The sequence below is a fragment of the Takifugu rubripes genome, chromosome 2, assembly GCF_901000725.2.
Source record: "Takifugu rubripes chromosome 2, fTakRub1.2, whole genome shotgun sequence".
In the NCBI taxonomy this organism is placed as follows: domain Eukaryota; kingdom Metazoa; phylum Chordata; class Actinopteri; order Tetraodontiformes; family Tetraodontidae; genus Takifugu; species Takifugu rubripes.
Genome location: NC_042286.1, coordinates 7,447,589 through 7,473,160, shown reverse-complemented (window position 1 = coordinate 7,473,160; position 25,572 = coordinate 7,447,589). Strand labels below are relative to the sequence as shown.

The 25,572-nt window shown below is 44.5% G+C and overlaps 1 protein-coding gene across 2 annotated transcripts; it reads left to right on the top strand.

Annotated features, from left to right (window-relative positions):
- The first annotated feature begins 3,668 nt into the window (after positions 1-3,668).
- On the top strand, positions 3,669-25,361 carry begain (brain-enriched guanylate kinase-associated). 2 transcript variants are annotated; one of them, XM_029832603.1, is made up of 7 exons: positions 3,669-3,815; positions 11,975-12,199; positions 13,559-13,720; positions 14,554-14,620; positions 20,122-20,229; positions 21,863-21,946; positions 23,753-25,361. In XM_029832603.1, exons 2-7 carry the CDS (start codon positions 12,129-12,131, stop codon positions 25,280-25,282), a joined length of 2,022 nt encoding a protein of 673 aa, XP_029688463.1. In that variant the 5' UTR covers positions 3,669-3,815; positions 11,975-12,128; the 3' UTR covers positions 25,283-25,361. The 2 variants fall into 2 exon arrangements, with proteins under 2 accessions (XP_029688463.1, XP_029688464.1); XM_029832604.1 differs by lacking the exons at positions 3,669-3,815; positions 11,975-12,199; positions 13,559-13,720; positions 14,554-14,620 and adding an exon at positions 18,068-18,183.
- Positions 25,362-25,572: the final 211 nt, after the last annotated feature.

Sequence of the window (25,572 nt, the reverse complement as noted above, 5' to 3'; positions counted from 1 at the left end):
CTTGGAGCCTGGGGATGTGCTACAAAAAGTAACCGTGGAAAGTCTCGCACACCCAGAGCATGACCTGGAGTTATGTACAAAGCTCCAGGCCCAGTCCTCCACCGGGAGGCTTTATCTAGAGACAGACATTGACAGGGTGCGACAACTTGATGAGCTGGTATCTAATGGCTCCCTGGGGAAAGAGAGTAATAAGAAAGAACTCGAAAAGCCTGTGGAGAGAGAGAAAGAGAGGGAGAAGAGAAGGGGAACCCTGTGGGAGAGAGACCGAGGAGCTGGAAGGGGGACGAAACACGAAAAAAGGAGTGAAAAGCCCTGCTGGGAAAAGGACAAAAGGAAGGAAAGGGGCAGAGAGAAAGAGAAGAAAGTAGTCCTGAACAGTTATGAACATTCTGCTCCTCCTCTTCCACCTCCTCCTCAAATCATCTCGAGCGGACAGAGTAACCCCTGCCCCACCTTCAGCTGGGCTGAGGGATTCCCCAGATTGTCCTACAAATTCACCTCATTACCCCGCCCTGTTAATGTGACTGTGAGTACAACTGTGACCACACGATCGTCAATGTAACTGCAGTATCGATCCTGTTAGGACAGTTGTGGAGGTCAGGGTTTACGTGTACAAGATGTTCCAAGGCGTTAATTCTGAGTTGCACTAAACTCTAAACTGCTTTCCTCTATCGCTCCTCCTTTCAACACTTCTGTTGGCAACAGCAAGGTGTAAACAACCATCTGCAGAATCCACTAAACCATCAGACGCGCGTTTGGCATCGTTACTCTCTCCATATCGTTTTTGTGATGAGAAGTGAGAATATTGCGAAGTAGACGGTAGAGATGTGGCTCTGGAAACAGGCCTTGGCAACAACCTTCTGAAGCCAAAAAGCCAGACGGCTTCTATTTAAAAGTCAAAGGAACCTTTCGCTCCAGGAACTTAAACCTACACGTGGTTTAAAGTGGATCCAGAGCAGATGCAGGCTGCAGCAAATAACAAGCGTCAGAGGGTTTCACTCAATCTTTATTCACCATTTTGACGGTGCATTGCATCATATTTATCCTGACAACTCTGAATAGGTGCTGGATGCTTCGGTTAATTATCCACTTGTGAGAACCAAAACAAAATCAGTTTCAATTATTTACCATTAATGCAATCTGACTGGAGAGCCTGAAGGGTTTAATTCATAGAAATATCAACATTCACTCACTGACATGCACTCAAATCATAGAGAACCGACATCTGCGTTATTACTTTTTCACATTAAACATTTCTATAACCAGGATTAACCTCGTAAAGAGTGGTATTCTGGTTTATTTGCTACTTGTTTGTGTGGCAGTATCTTTCTTTCCTTTAAAACATCTGTGCCTATGGCATTTAGGCTTCCAGACAACCGTCTCTACCCCTCCCATTTGTCTGTGTGAAGGTAACAACAACATTAATAGTTAAACGCTTTCCTGGACTACATTGACCCGTACGCTGCACCATTTTACGAAACTTTAGCAGCAGACCTTGGTTAATGTGGTAGGGAAAAAGCAGGCAGACGTTTGAGACACGGTTTCATGATTAGAATGAGTAGTCTGGGTGGCAGATCCTGGCAACAGTTTAGCTGATGCGTGGGTGCTGAAAGGAGCTCACTGCTGCATGAGAGCTTTGAACAGAGGGGTAATTATCGCAAAAACAGGCAAAATGAAGGTGTAAAGATGTTAGCATTGATGGAACATATGATTAAAGGTCCATTGTCTAAGACTTTTAACACTGCATTATCAGAAACTGAACATATATGCGGACATGAATGTGGTTCAATAACTCTCAAATTCCATCACTAACTGGTAAACGTCAGCTGCAGCAATGAGCAGCTGGACTGAAGGCTGATGCAGATTGTAAAAATCCGTTTTGCTACCCTGACAGCCATCGTATGCGAGTGAATGTTTTCATATGCGTTTGCTATGAAGTAGGTTAGATTTTGAGGGAACTACCCCGCTTCAGTAGAAAAACACATTCCCACCTCATAACAGGCAACCCGGAGAAAATTCACAAAGGGAGAAATTTCTGGACTGTCTCTAAAATAAACCCACAGTCTCTGAAAGGAAAAGTACAGGATGATCAGCTGTTTTCCTGTCCCAAGGCAGTCCATCTTACAATTAGAGTCCTATTGTGAGAAGGCCATGACAGAGGCGAGGGACACCTCAGGGTTATGAACAACGATACACTAACTTTCCCTAATTGTGAACTGATGTCAGCTGATGTGTGCTGGTCAGATCAGCATCATTTGTTGGTGTGTTTCCTGCCTCCTCTGAACACCAAAACAGCGGTAATAGGGCATATTTTTCACTGAATGAATCTGCTGTTGCTCCAGTAGGAGATAATTCACCAACACCCTCCAGGAATACCGATCCATTGCTCCACCTCCTCCCCCTCCCTGGGCTTGCCCTCCCCTCCCGGGATAGCAGGGATGGATGGAGGAGATTACTGAACGCTGTCTCATTCAGCGGTTGTATGAGTCATCCTGCTGCATTACTCGTGCCGTTTGGAACCCCCCCACCCCAACCAACCACCCACACACACATACACACACATGCAACACCACAGAGCCCAGCACAACAAACACAAGCTGCCCTCACCACCTGTGTGCTGAAGCTTCTATCCCGTCTGCTGTTTGGGACGTGTGGGCTCGGGTCAACATCAGCCGTCCTCCTGCAGCTTTAACGCATGCACAAAATCAGCAGAACAGGTGAGAGCTGGGAGTCCATCACGTTGCACGCCGGCATCTGTCCGGCGGATGCAGGGAGCCGTCGGTCCTGCACCAAGAAATGAAGTTAAATCTCAAATGGCAAATGCTTCATCGGATGCTTGTTATGCATAATTCATGAGGTCCTCGTGCCCATTCATCTCGTTTCACTTCAGGACATCCAGGGACAAGTGAATGGAGCGAGGTGACACTTTGAAACTATATTTGGGTACTTCCGCTACTTCTTTTATTTCAGGCTTGTGTGATGAATCTCATGTTAATAGTGGAAGCTAATTAGCAGTCCGGAAATGGCAGCTGTAATGAACACTGCAAACGCTCTCCCAAAAAGATTTAAAGCTTACAGGTGCAGTTAAAGTTTAATTTTGTTAACTCTAATCAGTGGCACACTCACTCCTTCCCCCTTGACGCTGGTGTAAACCCAATTTTAGAACCTCTTATCGGACGTATAACATAGCAAAAGTAAATATTTTCAGTGATTGTGGGTTATTTTTATCTTGGCTGCTCCCAGGCACCATTTCTTTCATCTCTTTTGTACCCCGCCTTCTTCATTTCTCTCAGTATCTCCCTCTCTCATCACTTCTTTTCTCTCAGTGATATGTATGGGTGGTTGTAAAATAATATGTTTATTTGCTGAGACGGAGAGCTTGTTAAACACCAGATAAGAGCAGCTCCATGAAGTGCTGTGTCAGCCGCTCCAGATAAATCTGCTTGAAAAATGAATCTACTGTAATCATTCTACACTCTTTTTTTTCTCCCAACAGGATTTCGACGGGGAGATGCAACATGACGCGAGGTTAGCCTCTTCCACTCTCACACCCTCTCTCTGCCTCATTCTGCCACTTTTTCCATCACTCCCATAATCCCTCCTTTCTCCCTCAAACACCTCCTCCTGCTCCATTCAGTTCTCTGCTCCCTCTCTCTCTCCCTCTCTCTCTGCACGCTCCCTCGCTCTGCCGACCAGCCTGTCTCCAGTCAGAATTAGAGGAGGCTTTTAAATGCATGCTGCTTTGAGGGGGGATGCACAGCCACTTGAATGTTGTGAGCTCATCTGCAGAAAATGAGGCGAAAGGCATTTAAACGGTAAGACTGTGGGGCAGGTGGTGGCTTTCATTTGCTGTTATTTATTTCTACTGCTTGGTCACACTTAGACATACAGAGACATGTGAGATGATGCTGTCAGTGCTCTTCTGTAGTGTTCCATGTATTTCTGCCCATGTGTTGCATCGCGTGAAGCCTCGGTGAGTTGACAGCTGCCTCTTAGCTACGCGCTTGGAGAATACAAGTGGTGCTTTCTGGCATAGTAAAATTGCAGCAGAGCGAGGTTTAGTGAAATTAAACCAGTCTTCAGGGGTATTTTTTCCATTTGTCATTGTCATTCACTGAGAAGTTGGACAGACAGAATTGAGTCTGGATAGAGGGTTTATATTGATATTGGACCAAGAAGGACGCCTCCATGTTTGCCTTTGAGTCCCAGAAGTAAATCAGGAAGTTTTCCAGCATAGGTTGCCTTTAGGGTCATCCACAGTCGTCGCATCAGCGTATCATGACCGCATCATCGAGAAGTGAGTTGCTCTTTTCTCCAGGGTTAACCTGCAGCCAGTGTGGACACATTGATTTCTGCAAATGATCGCATCTTCTTGTTACATAATTAAAACCAACAGCTCCTCAGATAAGGGGCCTTTTAGAGGGGAAACTTAACACTTTGAAGTGAGTTTGAAACTCGCCGCTCAATGAGCTTTAATTGATCTGAGGGAATAAATACAACTGATTTTGCCTTTTGCCACAGCGATGTTGTGTTTTTAATGTGGCTGTATGTATCATTCCCTCAGGGTGAAACGGGGTGCTGCACTCAGCACAGGTGATATTAATTTAAAAATGCTAAACACAATGGACCAGAATTAATATAAAATCGCTTTAGTAACAAAATACCACCAAAAAACTTAAGCAAATGTGACCTTGCTTTATCGCTTTTTTCTGAGATACAAATCTATATCAATGGAACCCCTGAATGTTATCCACCTGCAACCCAAATTAAACCTGCATTTAACTTTCTATTTAATTTAGATTGTCTTTCACTGAAATACTAGAAAATCGAAATCTTTATGCAAGAAGAGCCTTGAAAGGAAAGAAATCGGGAGTGTGCGCAGGATATATGGACCTGAATAAACTTTTTTAGAAGCACTTTTTTAGAAGTTTGAAAAACATCCAGGGTTTGTTTGACCACTTTAAACACGCAGCCAGAGCAGCAGAGCTTTAATTTGTGTGACCCAAGTGCACAGAGCGAATGTACGGGTTTATTAATGAGCGCGAAAACAGCCGTACTCTCTTCATTTCACTCTCTGCGACTTTTAATTAGCTCTCTACAAATGTTTCAGCTTACCTCCCTCAGCTCTACGCTGTGATCCTGCAGCAGCCTGGGGGATAAAACACTCACCCACTGAGAGTTACCCGGTCTTTGGGGAATATCCCCAAAGAGGCTTTGTCAGTTCATCTTAAGCTGTGCACGTATATCATCCAAAAGCACATGCAGCACTGTAAGGAGGTTTGCTTCAGGTTAGCCTGGAGCAGATTGCCACCCCTGTGCGCTCTCATCCTCCTGCCTAATTATATTTGAGATTCTGAATCATGCAGAAGCCAGTTGTTTAGAAGGATCCCGTAGCCACTTGAAGTCCTTCATGGGGAAACGCCTGGCAGCGTATACAACAATTTGATTTGCACGTGCATACATCATTTCTGATTCTAAATCAGACCCCTGGAGCCTTGAGACCACTGTCTCCTTGTCCAATCTCTCAGCACCTCAGGACCATAAATGGCACACCTGTCCATCACCCAGCACATACAATACATGGTTCTGTCAAGGCCAACTAGACAGGCCAAGCAGCTTAAGCCTGTGCTGTAGACCCATGGGGTCCATTTACTGCATGCAAAACTATCAACGTGGTGTTTGAATGCCACACACAGACCACAGAGTTTTAGCTCGTGACTCAGTTGTGTTTCTATTGGCCACAATAAATTATTTTCAGGGTTTTTTTGATAAAGCCGCTTCCTCATATTAGTCTATTTACCAACATGTCTGTTTTGTGTTAAGAGGCAGAGGCCTCGTCTAAATACACAGCAATCTTACAGACTGCAACAAACTCTAGTTACCGCACTCATTCCATCTTAGTAAATACTTGATTGTGCAAAGGAAAGGCCGTGCACGCTACCCTATCTTCAGCCTACACATGCAAAGGGCTCACCCACCTGTCCTGAGGCTTAATGCATGGTGGATCTTCAGATGCTCAATTTGCGCTGTGATGATAACGAGAAAAAGGCTCAAAGGGGAAAAGTGAAGGAGTCTGTCTTCAAAGGTGAAATTTAGTTGTCATGCTCTTTGTAGCTCTTTGTACTCCGGCGCGGTCGGGCTGAGCTACTGTACAGCCTGTACGCGCTTTAAAAGGAGCAGGTCTCTTTCATTTGGATTCAATAGCTTGCAGTAACACAAAGTGAAAAACAATTCAGATATTGATCCAAACCCTGCAATGTTGGCAAAATTATACACAAGGTAGCCCTGTACCATCCCTTTCTGCATCACATTTGCTGATATTTTACAATAATTGCCCCCACTACATGTAATTTTACCCAACAGAATTTCCCTCATGATTAATTTATGATGACCTCACACATAATGCTGGCCTCTAACCTGGACCCTGACCTTTCTCCACACAAACACACTCACTAGCTTCCACTGTATTAATAACCTCTTTCCACCACGGTTGCTTAGATAAAGACATAGAGCATATGCACATATAGATAAAGATCAGCTCTCAGGAGATCAACACCAGATTTAACATGATCATTTCCAATCTGGAAGAAAAAGTAATCACGCTTATTCTCTCTCATTAAATAAGAATATACATAGACTCTCAACAAGCAAAAACCACTGGGAGACTAAATCAGGCCGAGAGTATAAAAGATAACGTACATCGGCGTGTCTGTTTCTTTTCACTTGATATTCTTACATCCAGCAGGAGGGTCGCCCACATGACCCTGGCCCTGCTCAAGGTTTCTTCCTGGTGAAAGGAAGGCTTTTTTTAGCCACCATTTCATGACTGGAGGTCAGGCTCTAGATTTCTCTAAAGCGCCAGGAGACAATTCTGATTGTAACAGATGCTAAATAACTAATGTTTGAATGTAATTAAGCTGAATTCAAATGCCAAGTTGCCAGGGTGACATAGTAATATGAGAACACATATTGAATTTCACAATATATCTGTAGCTTTCTATTTGTTATCTATCGTCATTAGTTTAGCTGGTTTATAATCATAATCCAATTTGAAATGATATTGATTATCCATCCATGTTGTGATGTTATGAGTAAAGCTACTTAAGAAATCCATAACCCAGAATGCCATAGTAAGGAGGCATATGTGCAGGAGCCCCGTTTTAGTTCAGGGAATCATATACAGCAATTAGCACAAGGTTATCTATGTGCAAACTCTGCAATAAAATCTAAAAATCCAGCAAACACGTATTGTATACACGTTGCAATAACTTGAAAGAAAACACACATGTCTCATGGTGGAGATTTCATGTGTGTTTAAATACGTATTTTAGCCTGTTCCAAAGGTTGTGCAGAGATGAAAAAGAAGCCATAATGTCGTTTATGTCAGAATAGATGTTCTGCTCTGAGTCCTTTAGACCAGACAGCAGGTCCATTTTAAAGGGACTTGTCAAGTAAATGGATGGATTTTTGACTGCTAGTGTGAAAAGAGCTTGTTTGGAGCTGTCAGTAAATTTGAGTTTTGTCATTGTTCTGTAGGATTTTAATGTATAAGGACAGAAAAGTGGGGAAAAAAGTATTTCCAGAATACAACTAAAATGGTCTTTTTTCAAACTTGCAGAAACAGAATTCTTTACTCAACTCAGTGAATTAAAAAGGAAACACTGATTTGGAGCCACGTCTCAGGGGCATAAAAAACATCCCAAAAAAGATTCCTGGTGGGTTTAGTTTTAGATTTGGATAGCAATTGTTCTTGGACTTTAATTGCCGAACTGTCATTGATGGAATAAAAGAACAGAAGCAAGACAAAGTCAGTGTTTCTGCCTCCGGCAAATCTCATGGTGTCACAGTGTATGAGTTGGATTTCCTCACCAAAAAGAATGAAAAAACCTGAGCCCATCCCAGAACACGCTGGAGTTTATTAAACCACACCATCCACAAAGTCGCATTTGACATGCAAACTCAGCAGATTTCCCTTGAATAAATGCAGTGTTTCCACTGCACACTTGTCTCCGGCCATTACAGACCTGTTAGCCCCGTGTTACGTGCTTGTCGGTGCCAGGTGCTAATGCAGTCGGCCCAAAGGTGCGCTGCATAAAGAGCTTTCGATTGGACTGTGAGTAGCTGTGAGCTGCCAGTGCTGCTGGGAAGTCAGCCTACGTTGATAACAGTGGGTCACCGACAAGGCAGCGATCGACTTGAAATGTAAAGTGCGTCCTAAAGCTTCCCCGGTGTTTTAGCTCGGCCCGTTACCGCGTGACATCGAGATAAAATGGGTTTTATGACACTTATCTTAAATGCAGTCAGAAGTGGAACGGCGGCTCGCTCGCTGTCAACTTTAATTGGTGCAAGAACTCACATCATGTTTTATGTTTTGAATGGAATCTGGTGTGTGCTTTACATCGACGATACTGTTTATTCATTCCTGACTAATGTGCTGTGATTGATTCTGACGGGGCCGGTCTGCTTCTGAGCCGTGAATTATTTAAATCAAGCTATCTTCAAACTGCATTTAAACACCTGTAGCAGCCGTCTCATTACATTAAGGACTTCACTGTCACTGATACGCTCAGCATGTGTAATGTAAGCGCGTCCTCCCCTGTGGGAGTTCTATGCCAGACCCCCTGATGTGATCTCGTGTGATCAGGACTGGTGCAAATTATTTCTACAGAGTCTCAAAGCCGAGTGAACAGCGATGTTTCCGATGCTAAATATCTAAGCAAATGCGGCCACTTTTCCGCCGGTGCTAACAAAATCGCACTGATATGAGTGACGTGCCATTTAAAACACCTAGAATACATAAAGGAACCGGAGGGATTCATAGCGCAGCAGGAGGAAGCTACTCATTATCAGTTAATTTATCCCCAGGAGCTTCTCTTTGTGAAAACAGAAGAAAGCCGGGCAGGAAATTCAAGAACCAGAAGCTCTGTTTCAACTGAACAAATTCCCGATTACAGCTCCACGTGCGACGCTCTCATAATATTTGATTCGCAAAATAAAACCCCAACAGGTTTCAAAGGTCTGCTTTAGTTTGAGGATAAAGAGAAAGTTCTCCCAGCTTCTGATATGTAAATGGAAAATCCGGCGAGTGATAAACAGCACAGCGCGGTTGCAGAGTTTTTCTCGGGGCTGCAGAATGTGTCGACTCGTCACCATCGGTGCTCTGGTGGTTTAATCCACAGAGCTGTTCTTCTGGCCGCCGGTACTGGAGCGTGCACAGGAGACCGCTGTGTTTCTGGAGTCTTGCGTCAGAAGAAACACGAGCTGCAACCCAAGTGGGAGAGATCTTGCCAGAGAAAACTACTTTCACTAGGAAAGATTGTTGTGGAGTGATCGCTGCTCGCGTTTGGTGTCACAGCTGCGGTTACCGGCGTTCACTGAAGGCACCATTGCAGCGCCTGCATCCAGGCCAAGTTTCATGGTCTGAACCAGATGAGTCATCTGTCCAAGTCACCATTTGTTAGCACGGGATCCTCATTATTAGCACCATTACGGACCCACATACTGGTTTTGTGGGCCGGAGCAACAGGTTATTTTAATTTGTTTAGACTTCTTGCATTGCCAGGGTAATGGCAACAAACGTGACGGCGGCTAAAACAATAGAAGCAGCCCCTCCAGACCAATGAAGGCGTGATGGTTTGTTCCTCGGCAAAATGCACTTAAATCACAGGAGGGATGTGCTGCGGCCGTTAGAGCTTAATATCCTCTTTTTGTTACTGTTAATCGCTCTACCTTGCTCACCTCTCGCGGCTCATTACCAGTAAATCAACCTGCAGGCACCATAAAAGCTCCCCATATAGATTCAAGATAAATGCTTGGTAGTTGTGACCTTTAGTTGGTTTTACATTAGGCCTCTAATCTAAAGTACGGTGGCTGTTGGAGCCATTAGCGGGAAATGACTGGGGGGCAGATTTAAAGATGGAAACTGCAGGGACAACCATCTGCTGTTTGCATTGTCTGATCATTATGAGATGATGCCCCTCGAGGAATTATTTAGTTGATCACTGTCAGAGAGCACTCCGAGGAGGAAAGTGTGCTTGATTTATATATCTTGGCTATTTTGAGATTCCCTGGCAGCAGCGAGCATTTCACAATATTCTCCGAGGACTTGAGAACTGAGGATACTTCCTTCCTTCATGTGGATGGTGTTTACTTTGCCAAACAACACCTAAGGCACCAAGATCTGTTGTTTGTTCCCCCCCGGGGGGGGGTGGAATGATGCAGTGAGGGTAGTAGCACTTCATTTGCTCTGCAGGGAAGTTTGTGTTTGTGTGAATTCATTCTATAACGCGTGCATTTCCGAACCAATTCAGAAACTATTTCTGCCGCCTTTTGTCACTTCCTCGCTCCCACTGTTACGCGCTGATAAGAAGGTGGCGGCGGCCATAGTTTCCAGAAACCGCCATTGTTTTCTCAACCACTGTTGAGGGAGATTAAAAATAATAAGTAGTGTCGCTATTAGAAATGTCGCCGGGCAACAAAGGATTCATTCTAGTTAGTTGCTGAACTGCTAGCCTGGTAATCTGCTGCACCCAATAAAAGCCTTGGAAACCTCTACTTCATTTATGCTACAAATAAATTCTAAATTGGGCATTAAAGGTGTCACATGATGTTGTGTGAGGTCTTCATTATAGTTACAGGGAAAACTGCAGTACATGCAGCTGCTTACATTCACAAAAAAATGCACTGCCTCTCCAGTGGAGGGCTTTTAGAAGAATTAAACTGCAGGCAAACATTCATTAATTAAACATGCGATGTTATGAGGTCAACGATATACATATGGACTGTAGTGAGTACAGTAGAACCTAATTGGGAAGATGGACGAGCGCTCACTGGCTGCAGATTTATGCTTGTGCATAGGCTTTACGCTGAGCCATATGTTGTCGCTGATGCAGCACGTCCTGGTAAAAGCCTTTCCCGCCGCTATGTCCGTGCACCCTGACTTTAGGGGTGACCTGAACAAGCCAACCAATCAGAGAGGTCAATGTTGCCGCCCCCATAATTACATTTTTGACATTAGCCCCAGGGTGGGTTGGGAGAGTTGCAGGTGCGTCATGGCCGCAGTTTAGGTTATAAGTTAGCTGGCAAAGCAAAGCTAATTACTATGATTGCCCCCTGGTGGTGGTCTAGGTCTAGACCTTTGGCACTCAGATGGGATCATACTTGGTTTGATCTAAAAGTGTAAGCAGCTCATAGACTAAAGTCTAGATTCTATTGTAAATATCAGCTGATATTTGCACCGAAACACAACCTTCCGAGTGTTGAAATATGTTTGTCAAGAAGCAGAGAAAGCTAAGTATGACAGACTGGGCTAGCGGCTGTGATTATAGCAAATACTCAGTTGTTTGTTTTCTTAATAGCCCATCCATTTTTCAGGATCACCCAGTTTCTCGGTTTATGTCACTTCGCTCTGATTGTTACCTAATGGCCACTTGATATCAACCACCGTAATGTGGCTGCACGAGCAAAGACGTAAAAATGGAAAGGTTTATTCTGAAATTTCATCTTCGCTGGTGGCAGGTTATTAACTTCTTACAGCGCACGAGACGTGAGTTCAGTCCGCCGGACTGTAGAGCAACGATGAAGGATGGAAATGGAAACACACACATTTATCATAACACTGATTTATTGAGGCATAACCTCTTTGGTCAGACGGTCAATAGCTGGCTATTCCACAGGGGCCCGGCACTTTATGGTGGCTACATTCAGTTGCCCCCAACAAGCAGGAGGAATGTTTGATGGAAAATACCGTTTGAATGAAATGAAATTCATCTTTATACAGCCAGAGTTGATGGCAGGGGTTTATTTGAATCACTCATAGGGGCACACAGTTACAAATGTACATATTTCAGGTTACAGAATTACAGCAAAGACATTTCTAGCTCCTTGTTTCTCTGTTTTTCCGCTTCTGCCGCTTGGACACCGTGATCAGCACTTGCTAAATCAGTGGGACTCTTTTTCTCTGCTCTCTTGCCAGGGTCATCACAGATAGCCAACTCCTATCTGTCTCCCCAGGCAAGACTTAACGCTTTGACTGTGGGTTTGTGGTTCGAGTTCAGACTCGGCTTCCACGTTCAGCCGACCGGCAGCAGCAACTGTAGACACATGTGAGCCAAGGCAGAGAGAAAAATATGAAAAAGATCTATATTGGCAAAACTGCCCTCAAAACACAGAGAAACGGTTGCAAACACCCCAAAAGAAGGTAAGAAAAGGAGGGTCTTTGCACATTTGTGTCAGCCTCATTACAGGAGGATCAGTTTCATACATATTAATACATGGGAATGAAATCTCTCCAGGATTTCAATTCCATTAAAACCCCATTAAAACATCCATTCATTCCCATTTATCATGGTCACATTTCTGACCACGCATCAGCAGACAGCGCTGCATTTTACCAACATCTGAATGCTGAGAGAACATTGGAAAACTTTGAACACTAATCACTGGCTGTAAAATCAAATTTAACGTTAAATAATAATGAACCCAACACAGATTTCACGCAGCTTACTGGGCAAGACACAGAAAGACTGGTCAGATTTTGTCACAATGGGGCAACACTGAAAAGAAATCTGGTTGAACTGCCCAAGACTAAAGCGGAAATTCGAACCTTCATTACACACGTGGACGCTGCGAGATTAGCAACATGCCACTTGAGAACATATAGAACATACTGCTGATAAGAACTGCTTATACCAAAGCTTTAACATAGAACTTGCTTGATGAAGGTTTAATCTTTGGAGATCTTTAGCCAAGTCTCCAGATGTTAAAGGTAGTCTGTTGCCCTGGCTGTGTTAAAGCAGCGCTATCTTTAAGCCTTTCTGAGGGTGCCACCTCTTTTCCTCTTCCTTAACTGCCAGTTCCCTAATTGAAGCTCTCAGCCATGTGAACTCGGAGCTGGACTCATTCCGCCTGCTGGTTGGCAGCGCGGAGCCATCGAATCTCTCCGAGAGCCAAGCATCCATCAGTCTGGCGAGATGCTAAATCCCCCGGAGCGCACGCTGCCCCTGCTCCTCATTTATTACCGCATCCATTCCCTCGGTTTGTGCTGTCACTGTGTTTTCATCTTCCGCACTCGCAGCAGCCCAGAAACTGCTCTGCGTTGGGCCAAGTCGCTGCCGTTGGGTGGTGCTGAAGGAATTCTCACGTTCTTTTAGCCTCTTTCAAAGCACAACGTCACGGCTCATTCTATATTTTCAGCTCTATTTTTCCCGTGGAGGAGGGCAATCATTTCCTTATGCTTTCAGGGATTCAGTATGAATGATGGAATTTACCATCACATTGATGGGAGCTACTTTCCCATCAATGCTTGAATCCCTGTGAATGGAAAATGATTAGTATTCCTATTCCATCTGTCTGCTCTTCCATCAGACACGCCACCTCCCACCCTGCCTGACTTGTCTCACTTCTTACACCTCACCCTTCCTCCTCCTCCCACACATAAACACATATACAATCCTTGCTTTCTTCTGCCTTTCCATGAATCAGAGAAACTTTGACATTGTGTCTGACCAGGTCTCCTCAAATCTTGTTTTCTGAACCCTCCCCCTCTCCGCACGTTCAGCTCTTTCCACGACCACAAGGATGACCTCCGTAAGCGCCTCTCCTACACCACCCACAAGCTAGAGATGGTGGAGATGGAGTTCGATTCCACTCGGCAATACCTGGAGACAGAGCTGCGCCGGGCCCAGGAGGAACTGGAGAAATTCACAGAGAAACTACGCAGGTGTGTCACGCGCCACTCGACACCTGCAAATCTTTTTTGCCTCGACTCGCACAAATGCAACATTACCCTGTGGTGATCACGTAGTGGTGTGAATCATCTGCAGCTGAGGTGACTCTGGGGTTAACTCAGTCTTACAAAGCTGTATGTGCTTCTTACTAGGGGCGTGTTGCCATGGTAACATAGGTTATCTGTCCAGGAGGAGGTTAAAATAGGAGAAAAAAGAATTTCTCTTTCTGATCTTTCATTCTTGGGCAATCAATATGACGTCCTGTACATCTGCTTTTAGGTCTCTTTTTCAGCCTTCACTCCTCCATCGATTGGGTTAAAGGGGCCATAAATGCACTCTTACCAATGCGCGCACAATGCTAATACAAAATCTGATTCTGAAAGGAAACACGAGCAGCAGGTAAACAAATAGTCCCCCTGAACCTCACTAATGCACCCAAAGATCCATCAACGAGCAGCACTGACAGGATGAAGTGAAGGGTATGAGGAAATAAAACAAAAGACAGACAGGAGATATAAATCAATAAACTGCCTTATGTTAGTATTCAGCTCAGACTCGAGGCGCTGGGTCTGCGTTTGCATGGTTACTTGTGTTTTATCGGCTTTCAAGGTTTATTTTCCTTGGAACAACTCGCTTGGGCTGATTGAATGTATCACCGACTCATTTTGATGCTTTCAACCAGCCTTTTTCCCACAAATCTGACGATTCTCCACCAGCACTCCAAGCTCAGAGTTCGCTACCTCTCGTCTACATGCACGTGGAGACGGCCCCGCTGCACGTCAGACACCATCAAATGTTCGCTCACGCTGATCTGTATGTTGTGCAGGATCCAGAGCAGTTATGCGGCTCTTCAGAGGATCAACCAGGATCTGGAGGACAAAATGCACAGAACGGTAAGAAGCAAGCAACATTTCAGCCTAAAGACAAAGGACTTGTTTTGATAACCTTCACATGAATTATGAATAATGGGGGGGGGGTGCAAAATCCTGATAGCGTCTGCAGGGTTGAAGAGTCTTTCTATAAAGATGCGTGAAGGTCGACAGGGTTTCCGAAATGCTCGTGCTCGTACACATATGCACACACACACACACACACACACACACTCGGGGAAATGCAGCTCCTGACCCAGAACTCGCCCTAGACTTGTAACAAAAAATCCAGCAGTTACCCAGGAAACCACTCGAGAGTTCCTTATATGAACTCGCCTTTATTTCACAGTTATTATAGCGGCAACTGACGGCCAAAGTTCACTAATAAGAAAAAGTTATTGTTTCGGCAGCAACTTCTATTTTTCCTTTACTGTCCCGCGGTCGAAGGAGTAATGAAGGTTATGATCCAAATTAAACAGATGTGGGAGAAGACCCGAACGGATGCGACAGCCAGAAGTCAGAGCAGATGAATTTGAAGTGCTTCTGATGATATTCTCTTGAATCTCTAAAACCTCTTCAACATAAGCGCTCCGGAGGTTCTCCTGAGACTCGTGTCACAAGTTATCTTCACATTTGCCTGCTCGCACATGCAGCGCGCAGCAGGGAAGCGCGGGCGTGGGCAGAGCAGTGTCAACCAAATCTGCAGCCGTTCCTCAGAACTATTTCACTGCCAGAGGAGCTCGAGAATACAGATTATTATAAAAGCATTAATTATCCAAATGTTTTAAAGAAAAAACACATTTGTGGCTCAGCATCAAAAACTAGTTTTGAACATAATTTTAAGGGGGCGGAATTGCATATCAATAAACTCATTAATGAATAGGCAAGCCGTCTGAAGCGTTTCTAATGCAGCATTAATCCTAAATGAGCTGATGTTGTTATGGACGACAAAAAAGCCTTAAAAAGAATTGTTCCAAGTTAACGTAGAATGACATCACGTCTCAGGAGATGACGCGGGAGCGATGGCAGCATTTACACTGCTCCCACTGTGTCGTGTCTGGACAGAAGAATTCTACTGTAATCGATGCGAAGGCGCCTGTTCAGCGGCACAACTGCTCTCATCTCTCTCAAAGCAATTACGTGATCAAAGACAGCCAGAGCAATCAATGTCCACAGTGATTGGTCTTACCTGCCACGGATCCCAGTTAGAAAACCATTATAGCTGCTGGAGTCACCTCGGCGGCAGCTGTCCAGTCGCTTCAGTCTGAATAGTGGTTTTCTCCCTCGCATCCTTCAGAACCTTCATGATTCATCAGGGAATCAGGCAGTGTATCATAACAGCATCAGAGGTTTGGTCTGAAAACACCCAAAGTAGCTGCAATATTGGACAAAAAGTCCATATTGACCCGTGTCAGACTGAATATTGAGAAATCGCCATCGCTCCACTCGAACTCCTTTAAAGTTCTCACATGATGGTTCCGTCTACAAGGTCACCATCGTGGTTTAACAGACGAGTGACTCAATCGGATTCAAGCACAGTTCAAAAATGGTCGAGAAACCTTTGGATTTGTGCTGCTGTGCTCAGGAATTAGATCTCTCACAAACTTTTATTTGATTTCCTACCAACCCTGCGTGGCTACAGATGACACGTTGCAGTCAACAACTTAGATTATCTGGGCGAATCGTTCCGTTGTCTTGTGTGTGCGACTGGGCCACATCTCGGTAGCCCTGGATTACCGACACCCACTGACATCTGTACATCTGTTGGGCCTGCTTACGGTGGGTCAAGCCATCATACCCCAGCGGGTCGCTCCTCTTCTACAGTCACACCCATCACATAAAAAAAAGAATGTCATTTTTAAGGATTTGTCTGTCGAGTGGAGGGCTTCGGTGTAACAATTATGTCTCCCTGACAGGAGACATTTTTGTCCCATTGGAATTGCCGTTTCTTTTGATGTCATGTCATGCCAAGAGATTTCAAGAGGGAGGTGTGTTTCTTTTGTAAAAGACAGTTCAGGCAGGCGGCAACCAAGGTGGCGCCAATGGAAACAGACACGTAATTAAAAGTTCGGAGCGGCCCGATCTGACACGGTCAAGTGGAAAGCGTCGGCGCATAAAACTACTTCATAAAGAGCCAGGAAAGAGCAGCTGGAAGGACTGGCAGATGCACATTGTGATGACAGTGGAGTAATTGTGCTCGGTACGCACACCAGAAACGGAAGATTGCTTTAATATGCGCACCGCCTGCAATTGAAAGTGTTTCAGCGGATGAGATTACACATCGTCCCTCTGTAGAATGTGGACATTTACAGGAGAAGATGTGTTAAAAACATTTTTAAGACCAAACCTAACTTGACACCGCTGGCAGGTTTAAGGATATTGTATAGGTATTTTCCTTATATATAGTCCATAGTTTTAAAGGAGCTGTCTATGGTGCTGAACGTCTGTCGTCAGCGTTCCTCAGGGTCGATTTTCAGCCACCCTGAAACTGTCTTGAAGTCAAAAAGCTTTACTCAAATGCCCCCCCTCACTAGGTGAATCTTACCTCTAAGTGCTAGACCTTTTGCTGATCTTGGATGTGTCCCAGCTGGCAAATGTAAAGAAACACAATCTTTGTTAATGTAACACGATCAGGGGGGAACACAAAGCTGCAAATCCAGAACACTTTAAGATACATTTTGACTGATAATCCTAATTACCTTTCATATGTACATGATAGTTTGCTGAAAGGTTTGATCAATAGAATGATCGATGACGAAAGCTTCTGTCCCAACGGCTGCGTTTTTGTCTCCTGTGTCCTAAATCCATATATATTCATTTATCATCTGTCACGGCCATTCAGAGTTATTTATGTGTTTATTAATGAAACACAGGCTCAGACTAATCTCTGGGGTCTCTAATCACCTCCTTGTTGGCAGGATAGTTTAGCATGACTGATGCAATCAAATTGTTTATTGCAAAGAGAGGAAACAATGGACACTGATGTCAGTATGGAGAGAATGAACATTAGCGCTAATCAATGTGTTTGTTTTAGTCGCCTGCGGTTGATCACTCAAAACTGAGAGCAATTATTTTGTTTCGAGCGCTCAGATTCCCCCCAAAGAACATGCAAACAGCAACAGCCTGGCTTCGCCTATGCTTGAAAATGCTCAGTAGGAACAACAATTGTTTTGCTTCTGCTCATATTTGCCTGGCAAATCCATTTTGATCATCCTAAAAGTTGATTTGATGAAAGACTTTCAATATGATATTTCTTTTGAAACCTGCCTTTTTGGTACATTTTTGCAGCTGATCCGCAGTTCTAGTGGAGGTTTAGTCTTCAGTCATAAACAGGCTTGACATGGACAGGACATGAGTGGGAGGCGAGCGACCTCACATATACAGCTTTATTAAACACGCGGCTTTAAAAAGAGAACAAAAAAACAGGAAAAACCCTTTACTCCACTCTCACTTCTTTCTTTTGTCCCTCGGCTGAAAAATAAGATGTTATTTCAACCGGAGCAAGGTCTGTTGCACCGGTCTCCGGTAATAGTGCCCGTCGTGGGATTTGCGCTTTGTTGGTTGGTCGGCAAACATAACTAAAGGAGGTAAGAGAACATTCAGCTAAAATCCTTCCTCTGGACAGAAAACTAGGCTAGTCACAGGAAAATGACAGTTTGCACACTGTACATTTAAACGGCTCAAATAAGCTCAGATGATTGGCTCTGGTTTATTTGGTCCTTTACTTCCGACTGTCAGACCAGTAGATTTTTCGTTACTACTAGAATCCACATATTTTATTTAAGGATGATGAGGAGGAGGCCAGCTGGCAGCTCCTGACCTGCACTGTGCTGAAAAATATAATCCAGTGGTCCAACATACAATATTGAGCACTATTGGTACCGAGCAATGGTGACAGCTTGTACAGTAAACACCCAACTGATCACCGTGCACAGCCGTGACCTGCTGACCTCAACCTTTGAATTTAGAGCTATGATCCTGTGTCCCACACTGCAAACATAATAATCTATCAGATGACACCACACCCCCCTCTATCATTTATCTACCTCCAATGTACAAGTGAGACTAATGTTAGTAGAATCTGTCAACACTGAGGGTGAGCAAAGATATTTATTTAGAAGTAACAAGTAAGATTTGGGCTAGATTGCAACAGGCTAGCACTTCAGATGGCAAAACTGACAGAACCTGTTGCTAAAAAACTGAATTTCATACCTTCATGTGGTATAAAAGTTTCACAAAACCTTTTTGAAAAACCTTATTTTTAGTTTTGACCTTGACTCCTACAATTAATGAACATGGATGACGTTTAAAAAGGGCCAAGCTCCTCTGAAATGTAAACTAAAAAAGCTGAAAATCAACACATTTCCCAAGAATTAGAGTAGCAGACACCAAACCTGCGCTATGAAACACTAATAGTTCTACTGCACATTCATCAATGTGACTGTATGATTGCTGTTATTATTTAGATTGTTTTAATGTGGAACTATTGCATATCCAGGTTTAAAAGGGCTCTAATTTGTTCACCAAAGGCATCTGCATTTTTGAAATATTAACAGAAATCCGGAGTAATGAGAAAGTCTGATCCGGACAGCAGATTAATGAGACCCTGACGAAATTGAATTTCGATATCAACTGTGGCCCCAGTGCTTAAGCTGACATTAATTGCCACCTATTAGATTGGCTGTGCACCCCTGTATTTCTGAACAATCACCAGCATTGAGAGATTAAAAGGGAGAAGGGTGGGAGGCCAAGTGAGTGCTCAGAGTGTATCATTTGTCAGCTGGTGCGGTGTGACAGATTTGCAATTACTTTTGTGCGTGTGTTTCTGTCTGTGTGTGTGTGTGTGTGTGTGTGTGTGTGTGTGTGTGTGTGTGTGTGTGTGTGTGTGTGTGTGTGTGTGTGTGTCCATGCATGGTAGAGAAAAGCCAACAAAGAGAGGAGCAATATTAGAATACTGACAACACAACAGCGGCGTCGATATCCAATGAAGACGCCGGGGCTATGAAATGAAGCGGTAGCATCGGCGCAACAGTCGGGTTCCTGTATTCTCATCACACTTGCGCACACAGATGTGTTTAATGAAACGCCACGGGAACGTGATAAGAAACAGCACAGAACACATGGAGAACAGAGTGGTTTAATCCTCACGTCCCCATTCCCAACTGGTCAAATAATGAAGATTGATTAGACTGGAAAGCAGTTATTTTGATTTTCTTTTTTCTTTTTTTGACAGCGTTCGCTGAGGATAGATTGGGTCTGTCTTTGCCCGCTATTATTTTTCCTCCTGTTTTTAGCTCCCAGAGTAATTGATATGATATGAATGCTGGCAACTTTAATCTTCTTTTAATTAAGACCTGCTGTTGGCACTGGCTGCATACTGACGGCAGCCCGGGCCACTCGTGCTCTCAATTTTCCTCCTCTCCCTGTGTCATCTTGCTCTCTTCCCTCCAACTTTGCCTCCCTCATATTCCTCTCTACGTTTTCCTATAACCCTTTACAAGATTGTCCTCTTTTCTGTATGACAGTCCCACCACCATGAAGAGGAAAAGAGAGCCCTCCGGGGAGAAATCATCGTCCTCAACAACCACCTCATGGAGGCGAAGATCACCATCAATAAGCTCAGAGAGGACAACGTGAGTGTCCACAACTGCCTGGTCTGGTACAGACTGCCACAAATCTGAACTTTCACAGTGTGAGGAGACATCCTCGGATGCTTTCAGACCAGTAAATTAAAGATTAGATATTCTGGGTGTGAGAGGAGTCTCGGGGTTGCTGCTCCCACTCCTTCAACTGTTCAAATTTTTAGATTCTGGTTTGTTTAAGCGCTTCGGTAAACCACCGCCCAAAAAGTCCTGGATATCTGGGCGCCAGTGGGACACGGCAGAGTTCATGCCCAGCCACCGGGTATTTTAGGACGATTATACCGAAGTGCACAGGCAACCTCAGGGGCTTCTGAAATTGCGGGGCCAGGGCTGTGTGGAGCAGGGGGAAATTATGCAATGAAATGTCTCCTTTTTCTTTGAAGTGATTTCACTGATTTGTCTGCAGGGGAGCCTCCGGGATGGGTTCGATTTTTCTCTCTTTGGTCTGTGGCAGGTTCTATCACTGATAAGCTAAAGAGCATTTTGCCAATCCTCTCAGATTTGGGCGAGCAGATCGGACTCAGGGTTCTTTTAGGAGGGGGTGGAGATTTGGTCCCTGCACAGAGAGCAGCCAGGCACGGACGTCCTTCCAAGAATCAAAGCTTCTAATACATGCTGAAATATGAATCCCTTTTATATAAAATGAGCAGAGTCCAGAATAAAGACAAAACAGCTATTTAAAGAACTTTTGAGTCATAAATATGGAATTTTCATGTAAATCAACATAAAGAGCAAAGTCTCTTTCAGTATTTATACAATAAATTTACTCCATAACCTTCAGCACATACTAACATAACACAGGGCTAAAGGGTTTAGTCAAACTACGGGGTGCCCACATAACCCTTGGCAACAAAGAATCTTTTAAAGCTTTCGCTGGTAACTGGTGGGGGGGTGGGGGCCATCAAAGAAAAATCCTTTGATGCTGTGCGAAGCATTGTCAGGGTTTGTGAGGGGAGGATGCGGCGCAGCCACGACTGACCTTTATGCGCAGAATGATTGCACACAGGCAGGAGGTGAGAACGGGAGCTTAACCATCACACACGCCTTGAGAAACAAACGTGCCAGTAGAATACCCTCACTCTGCCCTGAAGTTTAAGTAATAACCGAAACACAATTCATCATAGAGAGGCCAGAAAGAGAGCGGATAAATAATGCACACGGTCCCCAGGCTGGAAGGTGCAGATAACTCCATGCCGCATTCATGCACTCGAATAAAATTAGGCCGTTCTGAGAAGATAAAAAGCTGTATTACAAATGAAAAATGTGTCAACTCTGTCAAAATGAAAAATGCATGCTAACTAATTAAAACCTAGATGAGCTTTAATAGATGAATTTCTTTCTTAGATCTGATGGGTCACTAAATCAGAAGCAAAAGGCAAATTTTCCAGTAGACTGCAGCGAATAGAATAAATGCCCTTTAATGTATAATTCATGTTATTAAATGTTTAAGACAGTTTGTTACTGTGTGAACAATAACTGCTTTATAAATGCCATATTTTACATTTGTGCTATATTGCAACATTACATAACTTCTCTTCTTACCGATTCTCAAAATAATGTAAATATATAACAAAGATGAAACTGTGTTGAGGCTGCTGCTTATTGTGATTCCTGCTTTTTCCAGGACCTTTACAGGAAAGACTGCAACCTGGCAGCACAACTGCTGCAGTGCTCCAAATCTCACTACAGAGCACACAAGATGTCTGAGGTAAGCGCTGAAATACTACTGACCTGCCCACTGTGACCTTTACTCATTCAGCAGAACGTGCACAGTGAAGACTGGAGGAGTACTGTTAGACAGGTCATATAAAAGAGCCAAAAATACTCCATGGATTATACTTAATAGAGTTTGAATACTTAAAAATTTAAACCCTGTCAATAACTGAGCAAACCGCTACAAAATGTTGCATCAAACGCAACAAACGCTTCTCTGTTTTTTATTCACCAGTCCAATGTTAGCTGCATACACTACTTGCCACCATGGGCTGTGGTTAATTAACTCTGCCCAGCAGCACGTGAACAATGCTGCACTTTCCTTGGCTCTTGAACTAACTGGCTTCAGCTTCATTCTGCTGCTGTTATCTAATCGAGGCCTGAAAGACTGCACAATTACAGAACGTTAAATCCGCCCTTTTTATAATTGGAAACTGTATATGTGCTGGGCACAAAAGCAAAGCTGAACATCCTCTGTGGGGAGACTCGACATGTGAGAGGAGGCACATTACTAACAGAGCCTTAATTAAAATATTGAAAGAAAAAAAAAACCCAGGAAAATCCACTCTAAATGTGGAACCTTGGTGGAAAAGTAGCTTTTAGAGAGCAGCTAGAAATTGCTGGAAAGACTAAAATAATAGGTGCTAGTTCCTTCCTGCAGCAGTAAACTACTTATTCTAATAATATGAGCAAGATCTTTTTACCGTCATGGAATAAAGTGGGGAAAAAGTGTGTCTGTTAATTAAGATTCGCCTAGATATATGCCACTACTGAGCTAGCTTACTCACAGCACAGTGTGTACATTATCTTGGGCCCCCCACCTCATCCTCACCTACTTTCCATCACTATTCCCCCTGGGAGAGGCAGTAGACGCTAAAAATAGACCTACTTTAAAAATGCAGGTTATTTTATGCCGAGGCAAGCTTCTATTTCTTAACAAAGCCAAGTCGGTATTTTTATCTTTTTTTCTATCCCCAGCTGGAAGCCCAGGGCGGCGGTTTAATTTGAATCTAAGCCGTCCCCTGTGGAACTGATATGTGTTTGATGATAGACAGAATAAAGAGGCTGCGAGTTAAAAGACAGAGGGCGAGGGAATGAGAGATTTTTTTTCAGTGCAAAGGCACAACAGAAAGATGAAACAAAGAAGAAAGAGAGGAGAAAAGGGAGAACTCTGAGCAGAAAGAACAGTTCCTGCTGACCCTGACCGCTTTTAATAGGCACAAAGTTCCTGTCTGAAAGTAACGGGGAACAGTCATATTAGGAGCTGACAATTCTCTGTGTGATGGGATGATAGAATGAGACCAAGAGAAAAAAAAGCCAATGTCGTCTACCCAATCAAACTTCCTTTTTTACTACCTCCTCAAGAGATTTTAAAAAATAAACACTCATAGGGAAAAAAAACAGACTTCTTTTTGGATCAAAAATGGTAAGCAACATTTTTGTGACAAAATATGAAGCCCTTTGGTAAGAAGAAGCAAATCTAAAGCCAGTGAAGTCTGGGAAACGATCAATTCCATTTTGATGCCCCCTTGACATCGTTTAGAGGCAGGTTCCCTGCAGTATAAGTCACATTATCGATTTCCTGCTGCCCGTAGCATCGAGGAGATCTCACCATCTTTGAGCTCTAACTCATCTTTGAAGTTAAATTGGCAGGAAGGTGGGATTTTCTGCCATTTTATGCTTCTGCACTGGAAGCCTGTGGAGATCCTCAAAAAAGGTGTTAAAATAAAAGCATTTTAGCAGATTTAACAGTCTTTCTTGGTGTACTTATTTTGGATCTGCCTTGGTGTCTCTCCTCTAGCTACCAAGGGATTTTCAGGAACGCCTTAGTTGCCACATGGAGAAGCAGGGTAGGGGAAGTGGGACCACCATGGCCATGTGCCACTCCAACTACGCTGACGCTATACCAACGGCCATAATTGCAAAAGTCCTGGAAAAGCCTGAACCCGGAAGCAGTTGCCCCGTGACACGCTCCCCAAGCCCGCTGCCACAGGACAGTGACTTTCTTGCGGAGACAGGAAATTCCGATCTGAACCGCCGCTCTTCGTACAAGACGTCTGACCTGTACTGCAGTGATACGGCGCTTTACTGCCCCGAGCGTTGGCAGGACTCGGAGCGCAGGCAAAGTGTCGATTTCCACGGGACCAGTCTACTCCAGCTGCACGCACAAAACTCCACTGACAGCAACCCAGAAGAAGAGGCCTACCACTCGGCTGCTTTTTCCCACGAGTCTCCATCCACCTTCCACCAGCAGGATGAGTTTGGCACTGGGAGCCTCCGTGCCTCCAGCTCCTACTCCAGCTTTAGCCTCGCTTCGGATGACAAGGGGGGAGTTGGCGCCGGTTGTGGTCGCACTGCCAGCGGCAATTTGTCTTCTTCGCACCAGTGTCTCTATATGGATTGGAGAGATGAGGGATGCGCGGACAACGGAAACAAAAACATCCCTTATAATAAAGAGAGCCTAAACTTTCCCAAATCTCTCAGCATCCAGCACATGGTCCCACCCCGGAGCCCGCAGAACAGCAGCTCACCAGCGTACACAAGGACAGCTTCAAGCTTCAGCGAATCATACCAGTCCGGCACACCTCGTCTGTCCTCCTCTCGCAGCATGGGCTCCACGACCGGGCTGAGCCAGGCCCACAGAGGAATTCCAGAAAGGCCAAGTGACAACCAAGTCTCAGAGGATGACCTAAGTAGCCGCTGGAGACAGCTGAGCGTGGAAGATGTCAACACGTTCTCATCTTCCTACCGCGACATCGCGGGGCGAGTCTCTCCCTACAGTTTCTCTGAGTGCCACTTCGCCATGGCCCCATCCCAGAAGGTCAAAAGTTCCCTCTACCGCAGCTTACAAGAAGGAGATGACGTCTTCCACAGCCACATGCTGGACCAGCGCTTCGTGGGTTCCGTTTCTCCTGGCCACATTTCAAAACCTCTTGAGCATCGGAAGCAAGAGGCAACTTCTGTGTTGTATCGAGCCAAGAACGACAGTCAAGACTCCGAGTGCAGTCTGTTCCTCTCAGGGAGCTCTAAAGAGAAGGACAGCGGTGGGATCGCAGCTGCGGCAGGCGACTCCATGAGGGACTACGTAAACCTGAGCGTCGACAGCTCTGCTGAGTCCTTACACCAAAGCTCACTAGAAGCCTCAAGTCTTCAGCACTACCCCAGTCCAAGGCCGGCTGTGCGGCCTCGCCCGAGCTCCAGCTCTGCTCTCAACGTTGGCCCCGCACTCCCCAAGAAGACTTCCGCAAGATACCAAAAATTTGGCAGCACGGGACTGACAAGAAAGGACAGCCTGACAAAGGCACAGCTGTACGGCACCCTGCTGAACTGAGCCGACGGACAGAGATACTTTTACGTTATGCATGGTGACAATTACTACTGTTAAGTACCTAATTGTATGTCTTAAAAGTTCCCTGGAGCACATTCTTTATGTGATGGGGGTGTTGTTTTATGTATCTCTTAGCCAAGGCATGTTTAATGCAGACCGCAACACTTTTTCTATGATATGTTACACATCACGGTGTAGCTACAGTACCCAAGGCCAGCTATTCAGACTATTAATGGCAGTAATGACACTCATAAACATACTGTGATATTTCCTTATTTTGTCATCAAGCACTG

Excerpts from the sequence above, each read along its gene's own strand:
- begain (XM_029832603.1), top strand. The coding sequence starts at position 12,129 with ATGAAAAAGATCTATATTGGCAAAACTGCCCTCAAAACACAGAGAAAC. Across the intron at positions 12,200-13,558 it reads TGCAAACACCCCAAAAGAAG|CTCTTTCCACGACCACAAGG; the intron begins GTAAGAAAAGGA and ends CCGCACGTTCAG. Across the intron at positions 13,721-14,553 it reads TTCACAGAGAAACTACGCAG|GATCCAGAGCAGTTATGCGG; the intron begins GTGTGTCACGCG and ends TATGTTGTGCAG.